This window comes from Myotis nattereri (assembly GCF_964212035.1).
Source record: "Myotis nattereri genome assembly, chromosome: 3".
In the NCBI taxonomy this organism is placed as follows: domain Eukaryota; kingdom Metazoa; phylum Chordata; class Mammalia; order Chiroptera; family Vespertilionidae; genus Myotis; species Myotis nattereri.
Genome location: NC_138077.1, coordinates 191,972,663 through 191,997,645, shown reverse-complemented (window position 1 = coordinate 191,997,645; position 24,983 = coordinate 191,972,663). Strand labels below are relative to the sequence as shown.

Sequence of the window (24,983 nt, the reverse complement as noted above, 5' to 3'; positions counted from 1 at the left end):
AATAGTTGAGTATCAAACTATGAACCAGGAAGTCATGGTTTGATTTCCAGTCAGGGCACATGCCTGGGTTGAGGGCTCAATCCCCAGTGGGTCAACCCCCCATGAGGGGCGCGCAGGAGGCAGCTGATCAATAATTCTCGCTCATCATTGATGTTTCTCTTTTTCTCTCTCTCCCTTCCTCTCTGAAATCACTAAAAATATACAGTGGGGCCTTGACTTACGAGTGCCCCGACTAACGAGTTTTTTGAGATACCAGCTGTCTCTCGGCAGATTTTTTGCATTGAGTTGATAGAGTAATTTGAGTTAACAAGCTCCTTAACGAGCTCGGTCTCGGAACAAATTAAACTCGTAAGTCAAGGCCCCACTGTATGTTTTAAAAACAATTACCAGCTGCACTTAATGAGCTGTCCTTGGTCAAGGTTAGAATGAGGGAATGAGATGATGACTAGGAAAAGGTTTGATGGAGAAAATCTGAAGATCCTGTCCCATACCTCTGCAGAAATGTAGAACCACCGCAGAGGATTTGGGGAAGGGTCCCAGAAGCAAAGGGCTGTTTTACATGTTACTTGATTTTGACAACGATTTACAGACAAGCCAACCAGGGTGGAGAAAAGATAGGGAATAAAGAAGTTGCAAATAGCTTAGATCAGTGGTTCTCAACCTTCTGGCCCTTTAAATACAGTTCCTCATGTTGTGACCCAACCATAAAATTATTTTCGTTGCTACTTCATAACTGTAATGTTGCTACTGTCATGAATAGTAATGTAAATATCTGATATGCAGGATGGTCTTAGGCGACCCCTGTGAAAGGGTTGTTCGACCGCCAAAGGGGTCACGACCCACAGGTTGAAAACCGCTGGCTTAGATGAACATCAATTTCTAAGCAATAAATGTACTAAAAAAGAAAGTTTTAGGATTATGTCAACTTCAAATGAGAAGCCTGCTGGTGATATCTGGCTCTGGAGATGGATAATGTCTTTCCTTTAACCCTTTTTCTTCAAAAAAAAAAAGGAGGGAGAGCACCTTCCTAGATATTTGACATGAAGAATCTCTTAATCCAGGAAGCAAAAGTTTACTCCACAATTGGGACCTCTTATTGAATATGTAGGCAAAAACGGTCACCACAGTGCCCATCAGGATGGCATCTGAAGCAAAGCCCAGGGCCTCCGGGAAGTAGTAGGAGCAGCACAAACTGAACAAGGAGGCCAGAGGTGAGATGCCAGATTAGTGCCTAAATCCCTGAAAGACAAAACCATCAGTCTGGATCAACGGAATAATCCAAAAATCCATCTCAGTAAAGCACACCTTTTAGATATGCACATATGTAGTTTGTGATCTATGGCACATATAAAAATTAGAAAAACAGCCATTGCAGTAGCCCATGTAGAACACAGTGGGGAAATGGTAGTTGCTCTTACATGGCTATAGCTTCCTTTCCTCTAACCGTTCATCTTACTAACCTTAAGTGTTCACTCTTCAAAGAGGATCTTTTCATTTCTTTTGAGTAAACATTAGTCAGCTGTTCCCCCGAGTACACATGGGTGAGACCTTAATGGAAAAACAATATAAAGACAATCTAATAGTATCGTTAAGTTTCAACCCAAGAGGAATAGTTAGCAGCAGCAATGACTGAGTTGTATGATCTCTCCTTTCTCTCCATCCCACACCCATCACCACCTGAGGGTGAATTAGTGAGGGCAGGGATAAACTGGTACAAGGCCCCCTACGTAAAACCTGCCCCAACTCTATTCTGAGAAAGAAAACCCCTTAACTGCCAATACAGAAAGCACTGCTGCTTCAATAGGACCAACATTCACTTGCCAAGATATGGGGCTATATTTACAAATTTTATTATTTTTTATCCCAAAAATACATATAAATGAAAACCTGCTCTTCAAATGCAGGGAGACTTTACCTATAATGTAGCATTACATTTACATCACAAAACATCCTCATATGAAAATCAGTTGCAGCTCTTTCATACACAATTAGATATATATTCACACTATATATATGTAAGTAGTTATGAATTATCTACTTACAGATTCCTTTAGTGGAAAATTTAGGAAATTCCCATGCTTTCCAGCCTTGGGAAGATAAATACCACCTCTCCAGATGTTTTTAAAAAGATGAAACATGTAAACTACACAACCTCCTTTAGACATGTACACATGTTGCTAGAAGAAAGGACCCTGCCACATAAATAATAGTGTGTTTCTCAAAAGAGAAAGAGATAACATTTGAATAAAAATGCAAAATTGAAGAACAGATAAGATGGTCAAAATTGTTATGTACACGCTCCATGGAGAAATGAGAATTCTCTCACAGGAAACAGATCCTCGGTGCATCTCAGCCTCTCGTGACATTAAATCGGCCCCCACTGGCAGTAGTCATGATCTTCCTGTACAGTCAAATGCTTAAGCATGCTCCTTAAAGCATCTGTTTAAGTCCAACAGACAATAATGAGGTCATGTGGTAAATTCCCACCCCCACCCCCCAAAAAGAGAAGTGCAAAATCAACTTCTGTGACTCAAGAGCTCAACCAGGTCAAAGCTTTGGTATATACAGGAGGCTGTTTTGGTGATAACCAAAGCTTAGAAAGATTCTGTTAAGGGATTTGCCCCAGGAACAAAAACAAAACAAACCCAGTCCACAAAGCCTATAAATAAAGTAACTGTACAAAGAGAACAAGCCACAATTCCCCTTTAGACAAGGGTTTATAGTTTCCTAGGCAGCAGTTCTGAAAGCACCAACTAAAGCCACAATGCTTCTACGAGAACACAATGTGTTGGTGAGACTGTTCTGAAAACATATGCCCACAGGCAAGTGGCTGATGTGCCACAGAAAAAAGTTCAAACACAAGTCAGTTCTCTTACATTAAAACATAAGCTGGTCAGCAACCGAAGAGAGACTTAAGGCAATAAGAGGCATTACAAAGAGCGCCACGGTGCTCGAGTCAATCACAAAGCCTTCGCAGAAAGGAAAGGTCTCTCAAGAGTTTGGGTTGTTTATTAGTTTGCTAGCTGTCAGATACTTCTTCCTCCTCCTCTTCATCCTCATCTTCTTTCCTGTCTACTTCAGAGGTGTCAGAGGACTCATGCAGCAGAACATACTCTCTGCTGCTGAACCCAAATTTAAGTACGTCTTTTTCCTTCAGTTCGTAGTATCTCTGTGGCTCAATGCGCTTGTTATTCAAGAATGTTCCATTGCCTGAACCAAGGTCAATGATGTAGGGCTTCACCCTGCGGCCAACTGTCCCATCAGCACGGGTGTATTCCACAAGCCTGGAAGAGATAAGAGAGAGAAGCCTAAGGGGGGTGAGGGTAGGTAGAGGAGGATATGGGGGGATAATGGTGATGGAAGACTTGACATAGGGTGGAGAATACACAATACAATATATAGATGATGTATTATAGAACTGAACACCTGAAACCTATAATTTTATTAACCAGTCACCCCAATAAGTTCAATATAAAAAAGAAAAAAAGAGAGAAAACTGTGGACCAAATCTTGCCTCAGATCATCCAGCTTTTTGTTAACACAGCCTAGATGTGGTAAATAACTGGCTTCAATACAGCTCAAGTTCAAACTAAGAAACAAGGAGAAGACATGACCTTAAATCTAGAAATTAGGAGCAAGTTAAATAATACTTCATAAAAAGGTGAGACCTGGTACTTGGTGGACAGGAAATTCATGGTAGATCAAAAGCTTAAAATGCAGCCCCTGCCAGGTAGCTTAGTTGGTTAGAGCATTGTCCTGATACGTAAAGGTCATGGGTTCCATCCCCAATCAGGTTGCACATAAGAATTAACCAATGAATGCATAAATAAATGGAACAACAAATCAATGTTTCTCTCTCCCTTTCGCTCTCTAAAATCAATCAATAAATTTGCCATAATTAAGAAAATTTTGGGGGTTGTTTATAACTTCAAAGTTAAGAGTACTAGATTTGAGCCAGAGTTCTATTATGGGGACCACTTAGGCAAGTCACTTGGCTTTGCTGAATGTTAGTCTTCTCACCTGTCAGATGGGGACATTATACCTATGCTATCCTCCTAACAGGATTGATGGGAGGATCAAACAATAGCAGATGTACTATGCAAACTGTCAAGACACAGCCAACACATTCTCAATTATATTTCCATTTAACAACCCTGTGAGGTAGGTAGAAACTGAGGCCCAGAGAGTGGCCTGTCCCAGGTCAAACACCTGGCAAGTGGCAGGATTCCCCACACCAAGTGCAATGCTCTTATACAAATATAAGTAATTACTTAAAGGGTAATTAGATTAATACTCCTTAAGACGAATATTAGATATAAGGGGTGCGGATTCTTTTGCATATACATGCACACAAAACTTAGTAATCCTGAGACGCTAGCTTCTGCTCACACTTGACTTTCTTTCTGGAAATGCACTTACCTATACTGAAAGACCGCGTGCTGCTTTGAACAAGAGGGATGATCGATTGGAATGTCTGCAATACGGCGGTGTCGCCCCAGGAGGTAAGCGCTTTGTCGATGAATGTACATGATTGGAAGCACCTCATCATTTTTAAATGGGTAGAGACGCCACCGTTTTTTAGGGATACGTGCTTCGGGGGGCTCGCTATATTTAATGACTACACCTCGGAAGGTGTTAGTGTCCTCAAGAAGTGCCCCAGAAAGTTCAAAGCTTGGTTTTTCCTTGACGGGCACCTCTTTGTTTTTGTTGTTGCCACCAGGTGGAGGAACCAACTCCTGAGACTCATTACCGCTGGTACTGACTTCATTCTTTTGGCGATGCTCCCGCCTTCGGGCATTATAAAACTCCCTCTCTGCTTCCTGAGCCGGCAGGTTCTGAAGGTCTCGATCCCGTCCCTGAGCCGGCCCACTCCCAGGTCTCTCATTAGAGGTTCTCCTCTGGTGGGAGTGGCCCCTGTGCCTGCCTCGGTCACTATTCCTAGCTCGCCTGTGCTCCTGTTCTGATGCTTCCCGGTGCTGCCGATCTTCCCGTTCTCTCCGGGGTGGATGATCTTCACGCTCCTGAAATTTGAGCAGACTCAGTAAATTCAAGGCAGTCCAAAATCTATGAATAAGCTGCATTCAAAAGTCATTTGTGACTTGGACTTTGGCATTCAAGAGCAAAATGCCGCCCAGCCAGCCTGGCTCAGTGGTTGAGCTCTGGCTATGAACTACGAGGTCATGGTTCAATTCCCAGTCAGGGCATATATGCCCAGGTTGCAGACTCAATCCCCAGCCGATCAATGATTCTCATCACTGATGTTTCTATCTCCCTTCCTCTCTGAAATCAATATATATATATATATATTTTAAAGCAAAATGCCCCACAGAAATAAGGTTATCAGTGGTGGTTATGTTTCCATGCAAGGCCACACTGACTGTGTATCCCATGCTGTTGCCCAATTATAGCTCTAACAGTGTCAGCCCATGTTCAGAGCTCTAGAAACAGGAGTGCCTGCAGGCAAACTTAAAAGGGATCATATACAGAAAATAGAACTAACAAAGAGAGCTAACTAGTCACAAACAGGATAAATGTGTAAAGAAAAAGCTAGCTTTCTCCTATGCCAACAGTTTAAAAATGTCTCATTTCAACAGTAACAAAAATTACTCAATACCCAGGAATACACTTAATATGTAAGATCTGCCCGGGATCAATGGGTTGAAGCGGCATCCCCTGCATCGGAAGATCCCGTTTGATTCCCAGTCAGGGCATATTTTTATGTCTTGACTGTATAGAGGTCACCATTGCAAGAAACAAGGTAAAGAGTATACGCCTATATTAGTTTTACAAGTACAGGCATATACTCTCATTCAACAAAAAAGCAGGTAAAAAAAGTCACCCAGTTTTGAGAAAATCCCATGGCAGATGCAGGTGAATACATGCACAAGACTTTAGCGATGGTGGTAACGGGCTCTAGATTCAGACCCAGCACCAGAACATCTCAATCCACTCACCTGCTTCACTTTGACTGTCGAGTGGTGAGGACTTCGGCTTCTGTTACTCCGAGGAGACTTGCTTCTTCTCCCTGAGGACTTTTTCTTTTTGGCTGGGGACCTGTTAAGAGAGTGGCACACACAGGATTTTATCTCCATTTCCCTCCCCCATGTAAATTACCTTCAAATATCAGGTTTGTGAAGGTCTCTGCTTTTCACACTACAGGAGTCAGGAGCTTCACCTTCCTAGCCCACAGTCTCCCCTGAGTTCCAGACCCACAGACATAACTGCCTACCAAACCTTCTCACACTTAGATAACGTAACTCTTGATTCCCGACCCCTCAAAACGTCTCCTCTCTCAGTCTTTGCCATGGCAGTGGCACCACCATCTACCCTGCTCAAGCCAAAAACCTAGAAGTCATCCTTGACCCCTTTCCCCCCCACCAACAGCGCCCACATCCCTCCCCCACAGTCACATTCAACCCATCAGCAAGTCCTCTCCCGTCTCCTCCCTCTCCTCCCTCATTCCAACCACTCTCCTTGATCACCACACTGGATTTTTTCCTATTCCTAAAACAATCACAATTGTCCGGACCAGGTAGCTCAGGTGGTTAGCGTGTCATCCAAATACACCAAAGCTGCAGGTCCCATCCCAGCCAGAACACATACAAAAGTCAACCACTGTATGCATAAATAAGTGGAACAAAAATCGATGTTTCTCCCTCTTTCTCCCTTCCTCCCTCTCTAAACCAATCAATAAAAATAAATGAGCCCTAACCGGCTTGGCTCAGTGGATATAGCGTCCGCCTGTGGACTGAAAGGTCCCAGGTAGGATTCCAAACAAGGGCAAATACCTTGGTTGCAGGCACATCCCCAGTGGGGGTGTGCAGGAGGGAGCTGATCCGAATCATTGATGTTTCTATCCCTCTCCCTTCCTCTCTGTAAAAAAATCAGTAAAATATGTTTAAATAAATAAATAAAGTAAAAAATAAATAAGACAATCACAACTGATTCCATTACAGGTTCTTGGCACACACTGTTTCCCCTGCCTGGGTCCTTACAAGGCTGGATTAGGCTTATCATTCAGGTCTCAGCTCAAAGGGCACCTTTTCAAAGCAGCCTTCTCCCACTTCCCTCCAATCTCCGTCAGGTTAAATGTTTTAACCTACTCGTAATGCTTGTTACTAACAAACTATTTTCTTTATTTGCTAGTTATTTTGTCTCAGGGTCAGAGGACATCAATTCAAGAGGGTAATGTCCATCTATCTTTCATTTTATTTTATTTTTGAGAGAGAGGGAGGAAGAGGAGGAGAGAGACCTCGATTTGTTGTTCCACGTACTTACACAATCCACCGGTTGGTTCTTGCTTGTGCCCTGACCCGGGACCCAGCGGAACCACACGAGGCGCTCACCAACCGAGCCATCCGGCCCCCGGTACCCGGGCAGTCTTCAGCACATGACAGGTACTCAGTAAAACTATGTGGAACGAATAAATGAACGCGCCTAGCAAGAGACAACCCTGGGCGCTCCGCGTGGAAACCTTTGGGGGCAGATCATTAGAAAGACACCGCCCACACTCCACTCGCAGGCAGGTGGGGGAAACCTTTCAACTTAAAATGATCCTTGCTGGCCGCGACGTGCTGGGCACACAGACACGAAGAGGTGGGGTCCTGTCCACTAGGCCCTGCACGCGCAGCGACAACGCTAGTGACAAATGCACAGTAACACCAGCACCGCCGGTACTTCCCCCGCCGCTGCGCTCTGCACTCAAGGTGTGTTTCTAACGCCGCCGGCCCGCCCCGCGGCTTCCCACTCACCGGCTGCGTCTCTGCGATCGGTTCCCGCGGTGACCGGGGCGGCCCGGCTCGCCGGCCGGCGGGGACGCGCTGCCGCCGGAGTCCGGGCGGCGGTGAGCGGCAGGCGCGGCCTCGGGGCTCAGGCGCTCTTGCTTCACCACCACCGTCGCCGCCGCCGCCGCCACCGCGTCCTCGTCCCGGTGCCTGCGCCGGCTCCCCCGCTCCCGCTCGCTCTTCACCTCTTTCATGATGCGATGTCCGCGGAGCGCAGGGGAAGCTCGGCCGTTACGCTTCCCTCGTAGACAGGAAATGACGTGCCAGACCCCCGGACTTCCGCTCTTAGAGTACACGCTCTCCCAGAAACCCTCGCGATGCCGAGGCTAAACACGTGACGACCCTGTTGTGGGCGGGGCCGTCAGGACGCAGCTCTGGTGGCGGGAGTTTCAAGTTTCAAAAACCAACTCCTGGGAAAAAGCTATGCTCCAAGCTGTTGCCGCGTCATTCGTCCTTCCTAAACCCCGAGACAACCGAAAAGCTCAGCATCAGGCATTGTTTAGCCAACGGATGGATGTTATATCGCCATTTGCAATGCTATCTACAAACTCTATTATGACAAAAACAAAACAAAACCCAGGCGTTAAGCGAAAGAAACAGGATACAAAGTTGTACGCAAACTATGCTTACATTTATGTTTGGAAATGCGAAGGCAAGAAGGGAGTAAATAAAATCATAGATAGTATACCGTGGGCAAACCATTAGTATTTCTCCAACTGTTACGTTGTCTCTTCGCCACTTAATTAAAGACAATTGATTTTTAAAACCTGGGAACTCCAGATGTCTTCCTCAATGACTTCCGCTTTGCAGATGACAAAATCGGGAGTCGGAGAAGGTGATCTGCCATCTCGCTCAAATTGTGAGCTAAAGCGTGGCACGGGAACGCGAGCCCATTTTCCCTACTTCCAAGAGCAGAGGAGCGACCGGATGAGCAGGAAGCCTGCCTGCCGAGCTAAGCTAGGAAGAACCTTACCCGGAAGCTGCGCCGAGGGAAACTCGCGCGATGCTGGCCCCGCCCAACTCCAAAGCCCCGCCCAGGCCTGGAGGCTTGGAGGAGGGGTTTCCATGGTGACAGTAAACAAGGCCCTGCCTTTGAGGGGCTATTGCTGGGCTGCTCGCCGGCACCATGATCCCCCCCGCGGACTCTTTACTCAAGTATGACACCCCGGTGCTGGTGAGCCGGAACACGGAGAAACGGAGCCCCAAAGTAAGGATGGGTCTCAGGGGGGCAGGGGAGCCCGGAACTCCTATGGGGAAAGACAGATGCCTGCGTTGAAGATCCGGAGTCCCAAGAAATAGAGGCTGAAGCAACTGAGAGTAAAGAAAATTGGGATAGGGAAAGGAGGATAGGAGAGCGGAACCAGAAGCCCAGGTATTGGGCCACTCCAGAGGGTAAATTTAGAACGGGAAAAGAAGTCACAGGGAGATGAATGAGATTCGCCGTTTTTCATGGTAGCCGGTGCAAGAATAGATCTGGTGGTGAAAGCAGAGGCCTGAGCACCCGGGCCAGAAACATGGGTTCAAGGAGATACAAGCGTTGGATTGGGGTGGGACCAGAGACTCTTGGCCTCCTTTAGCTCTGAGACTTCTGTTGAGAAGACAGATGGGGAAAGTGTGTGGGAGGCCTGGAGCAAGGACCAGGTGCTTAGTATCAGAATCACCTCCTGCCCTAATGTGTCTCTTCCTCCCAGGCTCGGCCATTGAAAGTCAGCCCCCAGCAGCCTGGACCCTCAGGTCCAATCCCACCGCCAACCAAGACCAAGCTCTCAATTTCCTGTGTCCCAGATCCTACAAAGCAGGCAGAAGAAATCTTGAATGCTATCCTGCCACCAAGGTAAGAAAAAAATAAATAAATAAATAAGCAGGGGTAGTGGCTAGAAGAAGGCCCAGGCTTTTGCATCCCAGAACTTGGGAACATGGCAAGAGGCACACTGTCTCTGTTCCTGGCTGATCTTTCCTCCCAGTGTCTCTGAGTTCCTAGAGCTTACAGATGGCTGGATCCTGGGAAGGTGGGGCTACCTTGTTCTCTATCTACCCTCATTTCCAGAGTGCTCATGGCTTTAAATACCATCTATGTGCTGAGGCTCCCAAATGTATATTTCCAGATCTGTCCTCTCCTCTAAACTCCAGAGCCATATATTCTGCTACTGCTTTCCTACCTTCATGGAGATGTTAATAGGGCACTCAAGCCACCCCATCCACTTGGCTCAAAATGTTCAACCCTAGCTGGGCTTCTCAGTGGTTAGAGCATTGGCCTGTGGACCAAAGGGTCTTGGGTTCAATTTTTGGTAAGGGTATGTACCTCGTTTGCAGGTTTCCCAGCCCTGGTAGTGGCATGTGTGGGAGGCAACGAATCAATGTCTCTCACATTGATGTTTCTCTCTCTTTTTCTCTCCTTTCCTCCCTTCCACTCTCTCTAGAAATCAATGGAAAAAATATCTTCGGGTGAGGATTTAAAAAAAACCAAAAACCCTCAACATGTCCAAACTCATAATTTCTTCCTTACCCCAACCTGCTCATCCTGTCTTCCCTTCCTATTAGGGGCTCAGGCCACCTCTCATCCTTCTTGGTCTTTCCTATCACAGATGCTATCCTTTATTGATTTCTTTTGGCCCCACCTTGAAATCTTATCCAAAATCTGACCATTTTTCACCAGCTCTGCTTCCATCATCTTGTTTCTAGTCACTGTTTATTACCTGTACTACTGCAGTGGCCTCCCACTGCAAACCTGGCTTCCACTCTTTGCCCCTACAACCTATGCTCCACACAGCCCCCAAATCATAAGTCACACCATGCCAGGCTTCTGCCAGAAACTCGTGGCTTCCCATCTTATCAGACCAAAACCCACAGTCTCTTCAGTGGTCTGTGAGACCTGGCATGATCCCGCCCCAGCATACCTGTGATCTTATCTCCTGTCATTTTCTTTCTTGTTCACGGTGCTAATGCCACAGGGGCCACTGCTTGCTGTCTCAGAATCACTTCACTCTTCCACCTCAGAGCCTTGACAACTGCTATTCTTACTGCCAAGGATACTCTTCCCCGAATAGTCACCTGGTTCCCGTCCTGCCTTTACTCTGGTCTTGCTCAAATGCCGTTTCTTCAAGGAGGACTTCCTTGAGAATCCTCATAAAAGAGCTCCTTCTCCCTCCATGATCCCCTTACTCTGTTCTTCTGCAGCCACACTTATCACTGGCTGACGTGCCTGTTCCACTATTTTTTATATAATCCGTTGACAGCACAGTTTTTAAGGCTCTGATGAAATGAGAGCCTGCAATTTCCTCTCAGGTGGAAGTCAAAGAAAGGGGAGGGGTTGATTTTCCTGCGGATTCCTTCCCACCATGGCATGGAAGTCCTCTCCCCGACGGTGATTCTGCCCATAGGCTCCCTCCTTGTGATTCTACTAGAACCTGGCCATGCCTCTGACCCAAGTTCGCTATGAGGAGCTACATGGCTTTAAGAACGTCCCTACCCCCCACTGCACACATTCACCTCTTTCTGACTGGCACATGGTTTATGGTGCCCTGTGTCTCCCACCCCACACGTCAGTGGGCAATTTCCACTGGGCCTTCTGTTCATATCAAGCAACAACCATACATTTGTCCTGGACACATTAGGAGGGTAAGATCTGGAGCATGGGTGATGATTTCACAGAGGGCTGGAGGAGAGTGGAGCTTGCCCAGCCCCGAAGGAGGGGCCCTGTGGAGGCAGCTGAGTGGGTGTGGCTTTGGGGCCACACACTCCCCAAGGAAGAAGGAAGAATGGGGGATCCTGATAGGTTGGTGACAGAGCTGCCCCTCACTCCTGCCCAGGCAGAGAGCTCAGAGGGCCATCTCTGCTCATGTCCTGAGGACCCTCTCTGGCGATGGGTTTCTCTCAGCCTGGCTGTGTCTGTGCCGCAGGGAGTGGGTGGAAGACACACAGCTATGGATCCAGCAGGTGTCCAGCACGCCCAGCACCCGGATGGATGTGGTGCACCTTCAGGAGCAGCTGGACCTGAAGCTGCAGCAGCGGCAGGCCAGGGAGACTGGTATCTGCCCTGTCCGCCGGGAGCTCTACTCACAGTGTTTTGGTGCGTGGCCAGGGGGAAGGGTGCACTACACTCTACTACCTCTTTCTCTTCCCCTTCAGCACAGCCCCAAGCTCTGAGTATCCCTGAGCTGAAGCCCACCCCATCCTGAGATCATCTGTGCCCCACTCCCTGTCTCCCCCTGGATCTGCTAAATGCACCCTCTTCTCCCTCCCAGCCCTGCCTCTCCCACCAGTCCCCCCACTTGCTGGTCAACCTGACAACTTGGTTCCTCACCTCTTAGCAGATATTGGAGTAAATGAGAACTTCCATTATAAATCTGTGTTTTCTTTCAAAGATTTCTATAATAAGCATGTGTTAATTTTTTAATCAGAAAAAATAATGTGCTATATTTATATCCATCTATCAACATTCAGCCCTTGGTCCAGAAAGCACTTCAGGGTAATTTGCTGTTAACAGACAGAAGGATTTAAGTTCTCCCTCCTCAAGTTCAGGTGTGAGTGGCTGTCCTCTGTCCAATGTCACTGGCCCACATGGACTGGGACATGCAAACCACCTACAAACCCTGAGGCAGCTGCAAGGGCTACAGGCTCCCTGCGGTCTGAGTGTGATGGTGGTTTGTCTCCCAGGACAGCGTTTATGGAGGAGAGGGGTGGGCAAGTTGTAGACTGTGCTGTTTCCAGCCACAAACCAGCCCAGCCAAGGAGACACATGGGATTTCCCATCTGCTTTAAAGCAGCCACCATCTTCCAATTGAAAAGTCAGGTTTCTTTGAATAGTACCCAGTTCCTGGCTGAAGATGGAAGAGAGGGGCCTCATGCCGCAAGCAAACCTAGGGCTCCTATCTCCCTCTGCCCTGGGCTTGCCGACTGCCAAACTCCCAAGTGCCAAGTTCAGAGCAGTGGCTACATGGCAAGGCTCCTGGGACCAGTGAAGGCCCCTCCCTGAGATCCGCCTCCAAGTGAGGAGGACATCTTCCCATAGGAAGGGTGGTTTGCAGTAGACAGGTGTATTTCCACTCCCCCCCCACACCCCCACACCCCCGCCTACCTTCTCTGACCTCTGTGTGTGTGTGTGCATTGGAAGATGAGCTGATTCGTGAGGTCACCATCAACTGTGCGGAGAGGGGGCTGCTGCTGCTGCGAGTCCGGGACGAGATCCGCATGACCATCGCTGCCTACCAGACCTTGTATGAGAGCAGCGTGGCGTTTGGCATGAGGAAGGCGCTGCAGGCTGAACAGGGGAAGTCAGACATGGAGAGGAAAGTGAGTGGGGTTTACACAAGCCTTTGGCCCTGGACTCCTCTGTCTCAGGGTCACATGGTTGTCATTCTGGCACTACAGGCTGGCCTCCTAGGGTGCTCTCCATCACCTCAGTGAGGACCCTTGGTTCAGAGTGTAAGGGGCGCCGCAGGGTTGTCCTCTTGGACGTGCTGTGTCAGGCACTGACCTCCCACTGGGTGGCAGTACAGACCCTGGCAATGTCTTGGGTTGCACAGTGTGTTCCAGGGCCCCTGCACCAGGGCACTCAAGCCGCCCCATCCACTTGGCGACGTCCCAGGATGACTGGGGTTCTGTCCTCAGATTACAGAATTAGAAACAGAAAAGAGAGACTTGGAGAGGCAAGTCAACGAGCAGAAGGCAAAGTGTGAGGCCACGGAGAAGCGGGAGAGTGAGAGGAGACAGGTGGAGGAGAAGAAGCACAATGAGGAAATTCAGTTCCTGAAGCGGACGAATCAGCAGCTGAAGGTAATTATCACACAGACCCGGGTGGAGGTGCACGTCCACTGCCCTCCAAGCCACAGAGGCCAAGCATTTGGTTCTTTTTCCTACGGATGACTATTGTAAAATCCTCACTGGAGGACATTTTTTTCCTTGATTTTTAGAGAATGAAAGGGGCGGGGGGAGGGGGGGAGATATCTCACATGGACTCGTTGCCTCCCACACGCCCTGACCCAGGCTGGGGATCAAACCTGCGACCCTTCAGTCTGAGGGCCAACACTAACCATTGACCTAAACTGCCCAGGGTCAGATGACTTTAAATACTATCTATATGCGCTACCCAGGAGTAAAGAAAGCTGACTTTTGGGGGGAGGAAAGGGGGTGAGTGAGGGGCGATGAGGGTTCATTACCTGGATCCTCCATTCTTCTGGTTCTGGAGGGGGCTCTGTTCTTAACTCTGAATCCCCATGATCCCTCAGACTGGCTCTCCAGTGTTTTTTCCCCTTGGAAAACAGTTGCCCATTCTTGGGAGGGGTGGATATGGCAAAAAGCAGAACTTCCTCCCCAAGGCAGCTGGTGATCTGGCCCTTCTAGAGTGGGCGGAGCTCTCAGTCAGTCCCCGCCTAGACCCTGCATTTGGGGCAGGCAGGGAAGGCCCTTTGAGATGCAAGAACCATTTCAAACCAGGATGTGTGGTCCGAGGAACTCGTGTTTTCCCTCAACCAACAAAGCCCTCTTGCAGGTGTATACTTTTATCCAGCTGAGCTGGAGGGAAGGGAAGGAGGGGGGCTGGTGAAGAAAAGGGCTGAGCAGGGGCCAGGCCTCTGAAACTCCAGGCTGTCTGGTCCAAAAGTTCTCAAAGACTGGATTCCAGCCCTGGCCAGTGTGGTGCAGTTGGTTGGAGTATCATTCCATACACTGAAAGGTTGTGGGTTCGATCCCTGGTGAGTGCATATGGGAAGGCAACTGATCAATGTTTCTCTCACATCAGTGTTTCTCTCTCTTCCCCCTCTCTAAAATGAAGAAAATGTCCTTAAGTGAGGATTTTTTTTAAAAAAGGTTGGATTCCAGACCAGCATTATTCTCATCACAGATGATTGGGCCCATGCCAGATCTACCGAATCAGAAACTTTGGGGCTGGGGGGTCCAACAACCTGTTCTAACAAGGTCTCCAAGTGATTCTGATGCTTGCTAAAGTTCGAGAACCACTGTTCTAGCTATAGGGCCTACTGACATTTAGTGGCTGTCTCCCATGGCCCTTGGCCAGAAGGGGCCCCTGAATTTTTCTCCCTCTCCACCCGAGTCTCATAGAAAACTTACATTCTTGGGATTGGCAGGTTTGTTGGCACTACAAACCAAGACAGGCACTTGAGATAAAGGGCTTGTATTAGTGGCTAGTGCTAGTGCAGGATGACACAGATTTTCTTGTTGCTGAGTTTAACAACAAAAAAGCTACAAACGTTTACTGCCAGATGTGCATGTTTACTTAGCAGCCTCTGAAGCTGCCTCCCTTATCTGCCACCCTCCTTTACCTTAAGCCCAAGTTCCTCAGTTCCTCTATAATACTGGCAGCAAGAGCAAAACAGAGCACCTTGGCATCTCTCTAACATTAACAAGCAACGCTGTAATCCCCAGAGTGAAGGACTCTTTAGAAGTGAGTTATTTTTATTGGCTCAAAACTGCACTGCAAATAAAGCAGTGTTTGCAGTCCCCAGGATAGACCTACTTAAAGATCTGTCCACACACCATGATAGTAAATTATGTTACTGGCTGCCAGAGGAGCAGAGCAAATAACTCCCAAGTGTCTTCGGCTCTACATGCAAGACAGACAGCTCCCTACTCACTGGTAGCAATTTTCTCTAATTGGGTGTCAAGTTGTCTCAGTGGCTGAAAATTTGCTGTTTCCCAAACCTCTTGTCCCAGCACAGAGCTCCCAGGATCCCAAAGTTTAACTTAGCAGACATATTCAGGCCTGAAATCTGAGCCATGAAAAACCACTATTTCAACAACTTTGATTCAATTTCCTTTTCAATGCTTTATATTATGCACTGAGCCATTATTGTATGGAAACCAGGACAGCTCTGGTTTCTCCTAATGTAGCAAGACAGTATGCCAAGCCAGAAACCAGCTAATCTAGAAAATATGGAGCTGGGAATGAAGGGGGGAGGGGTTTTTGGAGTGGCAGCACTGGGATTATCCTTCCCAGAGACTTTTATCACCTCTCAGCTATTTGTGTTAGGCTGCAAGTTTTAAATATTAATGGAGTTTGTTTTTGCTTTGCAGGCCCAACTGGAAGGCATTATTGCACCAAAGAAGTGATAATTTCCATATGGGTCCCACCAACACTACTACCCCATCGTAAGCCCTTTGTAATAAAAAGCTAGTTTCCCTAAATGAACAAGCCATACGCTCCCCTGATCACCACCTACATATTTGTCAGAAGTCACACCATTGACCCAGAGTCATGAAACACCTAAGTCTGGCAGCCAGACTCCTGGTTGGGCAATGGAAGGTGGTGAGGCCCAGGCAGCCCGTCTCTGGCCAGCCTTGGGATGTGCCAACTCAAATAGTAAGACTTAGCATCCCCCCTTTCCGCTGCATCCCTCTTTGGTGAGGCAACTGCTTTCTCATCACTAATCCTAGCAAGACACAGCTGGCTCCACCCCATTCCTGGTCCAGTTCATCTTGTACCTGAACTTGGGCTCCTCTGGCCTCAATCTTCCCCTTATTTGATGTCTTTTCACCATCCCGGCTCCAACAGTTCTAGTAACTCCTTTTGAAGGATAGATTTATCCTGTATCTGATCCCCGCTTGTCAACTGGACCCCTTCCTTAGTTTGACTGCCTAGGTGAGGAGGCAGTGGGAGAGTCAAACCCATGACTTTTAAGTAAATGTTTCCTGGAAAGAACTGTGTCCATGGTGAACTGCTTGTACCTCAGCTCTTCCCCCAAAACCTTTTTGTTCACTTTCTTCTGCTGAAAATCAAACCCTGGCCCTACACCCCTCTAAGTAGCTAAATTTAGTTAACAATGGGAGAGGCACCCAAACCTACCTGCAGTCCTAATTATTGTCAGGCTATGGCCTGCAGGCAACTGCATTTTACTGTTCCTCCCAAGTTAAACTCAAAGTTTGGACGCGCAGGACTCTTCTGGCTTCGTAGACCCAGACTACGTAAGCGACAGGGTGGGCTAGGGCAGCAAGCTGCGTGACTTCAGCACCCCCTCAGCTGGAATGTTTCTCAGTGCTGTGTTCCCCTGGAGATGTGAGGGCTCTCGCAGTGGAGCCTGACCTGCCACCATCCTGGTAGGGTTTCCAGATTCACTGACAAACTGCAGACCAAGAGCTACCTTCACCTTCCACCAAGTCAAACACCCCCATTTGACTCTCAAATTTGAAGGCACAGCTTCCCCTTGTCCAGGGTCCTGAGGAGTTCTAAGGCTCCCTCTGCTCTGCACGCGGTCGTTTTCATGGGAAAGAATGCCACTCACTGAGATGTACTCGTGCCACGCCTCCTTAACAGTATAGCACGGATATCCCAACCGGACCCACCTACCAGACGCAGGGAGGGACAAGAGAAGCTGCGGCAGCCCTGTCTTCATATTTTGAAGCCCAGGCCATGCCCACTACATCCTTGAAATTTTGTTCTTACTGTTCTGTTCCAACAGCTTCCGTTCCATAATGCTAACTGCTGGGACAGAAGAAACACCACCCTTTCATTCTATAGATATCATCCTTGTTTCTGTCAGACATTCACGTGACAGAGCTTCTCTCTGGAGGAACCACAGGGCTGATCCGTGTCGGAAATGCCAATGGACTCCATCGCTGAAATTCTTGGGGTCGGGGGCTGGCACTGGTGAATGGTTTCAGCTGTCAAACCTCAGAACAAATGCACAGTGGCCTTAGAAATGCCAGCGGGGAAGGAAGGAATTGAACACAGTCTCTAATGCGTATTTTTGTATAATTTAATAAACAGCTTTTAAAATGTTACTGCTTATGCTTGAATTTTTTGTGTTTGCGCTTCTGTCCCTCTGAGTCATCGGTCTTCTTTTTGTTCCTGTTCCTATTTTTCACGTTGTGTGTTTCATAGTAGCGGACACCAACTTTTCTGGATTGTTGCTTCCGTGCTGCTCGCCTCCGCTGTAAAAAACGGCAAAACAAAAAAGGCAAACCATTCAAACTCTGAAAATCACAAAACAGACTCCTGTTTCTTTGTGCTCCACCCCCGTGCCACCTCCACAGCTACCAGAAGCAGTCAGTGCTAACGAGGGAGGGTCCATCTCCCAGGCCAACTTTGTGCTTCCACTGTGATTTGTGACAAGTCCAAGTTACAGACTCAATTGGCCCAGCCCTCATCCAATGTTTAGATCCATTCTACTGCACTCCTGACATGTGGTCCCCTGGTCAAAGGCCAGACATTTCCAACAAGCTCTCCACCTCCTAAGAGGGCCCGTTCCAGCTCTGAAGAGCCCAGTTACAAAGCTAACTTCACAGGGAACAAAGATCCGTCTGCCTAGTAACAGCTCTGCTCATTGTGTGTCATTTCCCTGGGGCCACATAAAACCAACTGATGCTTCCAGATGATAGGCTACACTTGAGAACAAGACCTTCATCCACTGGGCCAACTCCTGATCCTATTTAACTGTCTTCAACTCCGTCACTTGGGAGTGGGGTTCCGTGAACTCCACTCCAGGTCACTAGTTTCAGAAAGCGCACGGTAAGAACGAGGCTCCTCCTCTCTACCTTCTATACCTGGGTGATGCTTAAGGTAAAAAACACATACTTCCTTAGATGTCAACGTCTTTCGAGATTTATTTGGATGTTCCTCTTCCCTCTGTGCCTTCCTCTTCTTGCCCTTTTTGGCAGGTGCTAGAAACATCGAATACACACACAAAAAAAGAAACAGGAATTTTCTATTCAAAATATTCCTATGAATCCTAAGATGGGAAGGAACTTGATACGGTGGGAGAAGGAAAAAGGCCAGAGTGAATGGAGTATGGCGAGCAAAGTGCAGAGCAAAGCAGGATGAGAAGGGGAGGGCATCGGGCCAGGAGGGACCCCACAAACCATGGCAAGGTGTGCATTTATGTCATGAAAACACACTCTTCTTGATTTAGAAGCTGTTAGTCCAATGGAGTAAAAAATAAATGCATAAACCACCCTGCCCACCACAAAAAATAAAATCTGCCTGCAGACCCACCCTTAAACGGTAAGGGTAATAATATACCCTGTTGAAGAGGGTTTCCTGAATTACCAATTTAATCCTAAGAAATGTGCAGAACAAAAAGTGGATAATTCTATTTGTGTTACAGATTGTGGAACCAAGGTAATTTGCCAGATGTAAGTAATTGTGTAGACATGATGGTACAACAGATAAAGATTTAGCTTGGATTTCCTGAAGATGCCAATCACATCTAAATGATTTAATAATTTAACTCTACCCGTATCTTCCACATCTTCTTCAGCTGTTGTTTCTTGCTCTTCAGATTTTGCAAAAACCATTTCACTGAGTCCCTTGGATATTCTGAAACAGAAAAGCAAAATGATGAAGCTGTCGGACATTCCCCTCCACTGCCCAAGCCACATGCTGACTTGAGGCAGCCTTACAGGTTAAGACAACCCACTCCTGTTCACAGTTATCACCACTGGCAGGTAGAAGGCAACACTCCACAGTTCCGCAGCTCCCTGAGCAATTCTAAAAAACAACAAGGAAGCTTCTCATATTTTAAGGAGCTGAATTTTGAAAATCTAACAGATCACTTTTTAAAACTGTGGGTAATACCCCCTAACCCCCCATCCCATAAACATATCACTCTAGCACTCAAGCTTCTTGGAGAGAAAAAAGCAGACTGCAATTGGTTGAGATGAAAATACCTGACTGCTGAGAACTTTTTCGCTTTGGCTTTGTTTAAAAACTTCTGATATTTAGCAATCTTTTCATCCAGGGCTTTAATCACTGCCTTGGTGTCGTTTTCCTGGTGTTCTTCCCGGGACTCTGGGGAACACTCTTCCTCCTCGCACCCCTGTTGCGCCTGTTCCTCCTCCTCCTCCTCCTCCTCTGCAGGGCTCTCTAGCTCCTCATCCACATCTGACATCTCCAAAGGAACCAGGTCATCCCCAGAAAACTCAGGCACGACGTTGATTTTGCCGAAGTTCTGCCGAACCCGCGCAAGGATCTGCTGCATCTCTGAGCTGGCGTCACAGGGACTGTTCACTCCTTTTTCCTTCTCGAGGACAGATTCTGACTCTTCACCTACAGTTTCTGTGATGTCCTCTTCTGGGTTGTTCTGGGTTGTTTCAGTGGCAGCTTCCAAAGATGATGAGGATGGCAGCTATTCAGGCCCAAGGGTAGAGGCGGGGGAGAGAAATCAGAAAAGAAAAATGGAATTTCTGAATTTATACCTGCTCTCAAATGAGTAGTCCTCTTCTTAGGACTAAGGGGGAGTGTTGAGAATGCCCAAATATGCGACATATCATTATCTATTTTACGCCAATGTGCAGTAAACTCAGAACCCAGCATTAAAGATCAAAGAATGATATCTGCAGTTCCAGAGGAAGGACCCACTGTAAGAGTATTTAATCATTACAACCAAACACCTTCTTACTGCTGGGTAAGATTCCCTACAACTTGCCAGGGGATTGTAAGGAATGGGTGTTGTGGAGATAAGCAGCATTCGTTCAGGAAGTAACCAGTGCTAAGGAGAGGCACTGGGGAGACATCTGAAAGGAAGGTATAAGGTGAGTTCAGAAGGAGCAGGAACATGAAAATGATGAGCCTGTTTCAGATAACAATGTAAAGAGAAGTATGTACCAGACTTTATACTGATGCTTCTCAGATGCAGTATTTTATTCTTGTAACTGAAACTCACAGAACTTGTGATTTTCCAAAAAAAGTGCTAAATAGTTCAGAAATCTATAAAATTCAGGAAATTTTATAAAATGTATATATATTTATGTACATTTTTCTAGCAAAGTGATTTTTAACTTTTGGATTCTCAAGGGGGTTTCTGCCACCACAAAGCTGGTTCTAATGAATGTCAGTTAAAGAAATGAGTTTTGGCAATGCCTCTGTTCCTTAAGCGTAGGAAAAGACACAAGTACCAGAAGAGCACTTACATTTAATAAGCCCTCTTTTTTCAAGGCCCTAAAGACTAGTGTTTAAATTTGGTCTTCTAGCCCGGCTGGGGTGGCTCAGGGGCTGAGCACTGACTTATGAACCAGGAGGTCACAGTTCGATTCCCGGTCAGGGCACATGCCTGAGTTGTGGGCTTAATCCCCAGTAGGGGGCGTATAGGAGGCAGGTGGTCAATTATTCTCTCTCATCATTGATGTTTCTATCTCTCTCCCTCTCCCTTCCTCTCTAAAATCAATAAGACAATATATTTTTAAAATTGGTCTTCTGCCATGCACCTACTTTCTGGTTTCCAAATGCCACCCCCTGCAAGGTCATGGTGATGGCATTCTGAACTGGGAGACACTGCAATTGAAATACCTAGCTGGTAAAGGGGGGCAATCAAGACACCACACCTAGGCTAGTCACCATGCTTTCCAAGAGGTGGTCCCACCCTGTCCTTACCTGGGGGGCTGTAGGGAGCTCTTCAGGGGGGTCTGCATTGGGTGGCTTGACAAAGAAAGGAATGCGGCCCCTCTGCCAGTCATTGAGAACCATCTTGCCCACAGTCTGCAAGTCAGGCTCGCCGCCCTGAAACATCACAAAAAGACTCCCAATTAAATTGAAGACCAAAACCAGCACCCAGTTTGGAGGCATATCAGCAGTTGCTCATCACCACCATCTACTTGCCACCAGGTTTCATGCTGCTCACACCTCCCCAACAAAGGAAGGTCCAGACCACATCACAGCTGCCTGCAGATGTCCCCGTCTGAAACCTCACAAACCCTGGCTCACCTTTAACAACTTCCCTGTCCGGAAAGCGAGCTTCTCAAGAAAGTCCTCAGCATTCTCCCAAGAATCAATCTTGTATGTCTTGCTGATATACTCTGGTTTTGCTCGTTCGAGTACAGCACCAATGTGGTCTTCGGGAGCCTTAATTTTTTCAACTTGAACCTAGATGTTAATAGGAAAGCTCTTGCTTACCAACCTTATTATGGGAGCAGGAAGCTCGCAGTACTGTTTGTAATAATATCTGAAAACAGATTTCAAAACCACATAGCAAGTGGGTCTTGGCAGGAGCCTGTCTCTGAGGTGGCTGGACGTGGTGGGCCAGAAGGAGCGCCACCGAAAGTTGGCCACAGCCACGGAGCCCAGGACTCAGCTTGAATCCCAGTTCACCACAAACTAACTGAGTGGCTTCCGCAAGCAGTTTAAACTTGGAATGCTTCAGCTACTCACTGGCAGAAATGGTTAAAAGACTACCAATCCCAGCACACAAGGAGAACGGAGTAGCTTGAGACAGGAGGGGAGGAATGTGCACAGGATGTATAGCCAGCAGCACTGGTTAAGGTTAAGTGGAACCAGTTAAAGTTTTTGGTTGTATTCAGAAACAAGTGAGGAAATGACTGAGTTCCAAAATGACTCAACCCGTAAACCCACAAAGATGAATTATCACTAAACATAAACAGGCCCTACTTCCCTTCGGATCCCATGTGTAAACTACAAACTCTTTTTGTGGGATGACATTAACCAGATATGCCCATGGTTCCACTAACTCCTCAAACAGGCTTAAGGGGAATGGAGAGGGTGCCCTGTTCAGCATCATGTTCCTAAAATTTGGTAAGACAGCTTGACCCAAACTGTCTTCCAAAGGAGAGAAAAGCAAAGGTATCCAGTGTCCCCCACAGACGTTTTCCCCAAAAGGCAAACCAAGAGCCTGTGAGGAACAGAGTACTTACAACTCCTTTCAGCACAATGTCTGTCTCCGAGTCCTCAGAGGGGTAAACCACGCCTGGACAGTCGATAAGGAATATCCGACGCATCAAGGTAATATACTGCCAGACCTGAAACAGAAAAAAGCCAGAGACTTCCCAGGTCAAACACTAATTTCACAAACCCCTGATGCTTATGAAGCAGGCACGGGAGGGGGAAGAGTCAAAAGAAGCCACCTGCTGAGTAACGAAGCTAGGAAGACTCTCCTCTACGTGTGCCATGCACGAGGCACTTCACTAAGTATAAAACATAGTTCCCATCAGCTAAGGGTCTAAAAATAATGCAGAGGCAGGATCCTCATCTAGTATTGTGCAATAACATCCAGCAAACCTCTCCCTGATTTTATAAGTACTCTTGGAAGCTTAATACTGTTTGGACTCTCTTCCTTTCAGCAGCAGTATGCTGCCCCCCAAATATTCTGTGTTCCAGGGTATGACCCCAAATGCCAGAAACTACCCTAAAGTTGAGCTTTCTTAACCCATTGGATATTCTTGAGTTAGCTTTTTTTTTTTTTAATATTTTTATTGATTTCAAAGAGGAAGAGAGGGATAGAGAGATAGAAACATCAATGATAAGAGAAAATCACTGATAGGCTGCCTCCTGCACGCCCCCTACTAGGGATCAAGCCCGCAGCCCAGGCATGTGCCCTTGGCCAGAATCGAACCCGGGACCCTTCAGTCCACAGGCCGACGCTCTATCCACCAGCTAGGGCTTAAGTTAGCTTTGTGTATCAAAGTAAAAGGTTACAGTGACAATTTAAAACAGACTTAAATATGAACAGCACTTACCAAATGCCAAAGCCTCATAGCAGCATACAAGGTACTCTTAGTCTTACTGAAATGGGCAGAAACCACTCAGCACATTCCAAACTATTATGCTGAGACTAACCCTTCAATGGTAGTCTTCATTCAAGAGCAGCAATAGAAATCTCCATGTCCTACATAATCACCCTTCATAGAGATAAAATCTTAGAAGAAAATGGGATCCCCTTAAACCAGACGTACCTTCGTTTCACCTGCAATGGGGGCCACGTTGCACACTTTCTTGGAGCGTAATGTGTTTATCACAGAGCTCTTGCCAACATTTGGATAGCCAATGAACCCGACGCTGATCTGTTTCTTGTCAGTATGCAACTGTTCGAAAAAAGAACACACACTACATAAGCGCAGTCATGAAAATCCCTTTGGACAGACAGGTTGCATTACTTTGCTAATATAAAGAATATAGTGTGAAATTGTTGTATTTTATTTAAAGCACAGACACACACCACCTGCGTAGTCTGAGCAGGCTGGATACATATGCTTATTAATAAATCAGAGGTGAGTCATTTCCTCAGTCATCCATGTGAAATTATTCTTGAATGTTTTAAGGTTAAAAGTATGTAGGTCAAGAAACAAAGGAAGAAACAGTTTGTTAGTCATCAATTTAGAACACCAACCATTGATAAAATGTTTTCACGGAAGAGAACCTCAGCAGATGCACCAAGTGCCAACCCCAGTCCCATCCCTTTTCGCTGCACAATACATTTTGTGTTTTCATTGCCAAAAAGAAACGAAGGAGGCAGAGCTCAATAAGAGGGTCTACAAATGGATGGGGACTCTGGCTAAAGGTGGCAGAGTAAACATCCATGTCTACCTCACTGCTTCGCCCAACTCTCCCAGAATGACAGCAGTGGGAATGAATACCCATAGAACCAAACATTTAAAACCAAAAAATGAGCTGGAGATGAGACAATAAACACTAACATGTGATATTAACAAAACACTAGCAGCTAAAAAGTAGTATCTAATTTTGCCCACTATAAAATACAAAAACTAAGTGGCTACAAAAGAAGAAAAACTAAAAATCCAGCAAAAATGATGTCAATGAATCACAAAAGACCTCAGAAATTAGCAATGCAGATAGCTCTGAGGGCTGGACAGAAATCAAAGAGACATGGAGAGTTTGTAGAAACTGTCACTTCCCCACACCTGCCCCTCACTCATCATGGGCACAAAACTTCCCTAAACCTGAGCCTTAGGGGATAATGGTATTTTTGAAACCCTGCATTTCTGAAAAGACCTTTAATTTCCAGACCTGAAAGGGACCCTAGATTTAGAGTTAACAGTGGCTGAAAGCAAGTGTTCCCTAAATGATTAACTGAAAGCTTAAATAATGAATAGTGAGACTAGGATCTGACTTTCACTGAGTTCCCAGAACCCTGGCCAGGCTTATCCACCTCTGAGCTGGAGAACGAAGACTTCGTTCTGGGGGAACTCACAGGCTCAAGAGTAAAGACCCATAGACACGGACATCTAGGGTGTCCTTCAACAAAATATTGGGTTTCTATCCAATCACCCTATAGCAGTGGTTCTCAACCTTCCTAATGCCGCGACCCAGTTCCTCATGTTGTGGTGACCTCCGATTTCATTGTTACAAACTGAACATAATTAAAGCATAGTGATTAACCACAAAAACAATATGTAATTACATATGTGTTTTCCGATGGTCTTAGGCCACCCCTGTGAAAGGGTCGTTCAACCCCCAAAGGGGTCGCGACCCACAGGTTGAGAACCGCTGCCCTACAGTGA

General features: G+C 46.8%; 3 protein-coding genes across 5 annotated transcripts in view; 1 reads left to right on the top strand and 2 right to left on the bottom strand.

Moving 5' to 3' along the window:
- Positions 1-1,834: 1,834 nt before the first annotated feature.
- On the bottom strand, positions 1,835-7,993 carry SNIP1 (Smad nuclear interacting protein 1). Its single transcript, XM_081088357.1, has 4 exons — positions 7,752-7,993; positions 5,955-6,054; positions 4,420-5,021; positions 1,835-3,284 (listed from the first exon to the last, which is right to left on the bottom strand). The coding sequence occupies exons 1-4, from the start codon at positions 7,976-7,978 to the stop codon at positions 3,020-3,022; spliced, it is 1,194 nt and encodes a 397-aa protein (XP_080944483.1). The 5' UTR covers positions 7,979-7,993; the 3' UTR covers positions 1,835-3,019.
- An 841-nt stretch (positions 7,994-8,834) lies between these two features.
- On the top strand, positions 8,835-17,510 carry DNALI1 (dynein axonemal light intermediate chain 1). Of its 2 annotated transcripts, XM_081087559.1 has the most exons (7): positions 8,835-8,991; positions 9,476-9,618; positions 11,684-11,853; positions 12,898-13,076; positions 13,395-13,559; positions 15,816-15,890; positions 17,198-17,510. In XM_081087559.1, the coding sequence occupies exons 1-6, from the start codon at positions 8,911-8,913 to the stop codon at positions 15,849-15,851; spliced, it is 774 nt and encodes a 257-aa protein (XP_080943685.1). In that variant the 5' UTR covers positions 8,835-8,910; the 3' UTR covers positions 15,852-15,890; positions 17,198-17,510. The 2 variants fall into 2 exon arrangements, with proteins under 2 accessions (XP_080943685.1, XP_080943684.1); XM_081087558.1 differs by lacking the exon at positions 17,198-17,510 and having other exon boundaries at positions 15,816-16,434.
- Positions 17,481-24,983, bottom strand: part of GNL2 (G protein nucleolar 2) — a 22,109-nt gene continuing 14,606 nt past the window's right edge. For both annotated transcript variants that reach the window (XM_081087556.1, XM_081087557.1), the window contains 8 exons: positions 23,418-23,546; positions 22,380-22,484; positions 21,436-21,594; positions 21,106-21,231; positions 19,404-19,861; positions 18,971-19,053; positions 18,313-18,398; positions 17,481-17,669 (listed from right to left, as the gene is read on the bottom strand). In XM_081087556.1, coding sequence (XP_080943682.1) covers positions 17,517-17,669; positions 18,313-18,398; positions 18,971-19,053; positions 19,404-19,861; positions 21,106-21,231; positions 21,436-21,594; positions 22,380-22,484; positions 23,418-23,546 — 1,299 coding nt within the window. In that variant the 3' untranslated portion in view covers positions 17,481-17,516. The remainder of the gene's footprint in view (positions 17,670-18,312; positions 18,399-18,970; positions 19,054-19,403; positions 19,862-21,105; positions 21,232-21,435; positions 21,595-22,379; positions 22,485-23,417; positions 23,547-24,983) is intronic.

Coding starts and splice junctions, on each gene's coding strand:
- DNALI1 (XM_081087559.1), top strand. CDS start 8,911: ATGATCCCCCCCGCGGACTCTTTACTCAAGTATGACACCCCGGTGCTG. Junction 11,854..12,897: donor GCTCTACTCACAGTGTTTTG/GTGCGTGGCCAG, acceptor GTGCATTGGAAG/ATGAGCTGATTCGTGAGGTC. Junction 13,560..15,815: donor GGACGAATCAGCAGCTGAAG/GTAATTATCACA, acceptor TTTGCTTTGCAG/GCCCAACTGGAAGGCATTAT.
- SNIP1 (XM_081088357.1), bottom strand. CDS start 7,978: ATGAAAGAGGTGAAGAGCGAGCGGGAGCGGGGGAGCCGGCGCAGGCAC. Junction 6,055..7,751: donor CGATCGCAGAGACGCAGCCG/GTGAGTGGGAAG, acceptor CTCTCTTAACAG/GTCCCCAGCCAAAAAGAAAA. Junction 5,022..5,954: donor CGACAGTCAAAGTGAAGCAG/GTGAGTGGATTG, acceptor CTCAAATTTCAG/GAGCGTGAAGATCATCCACC.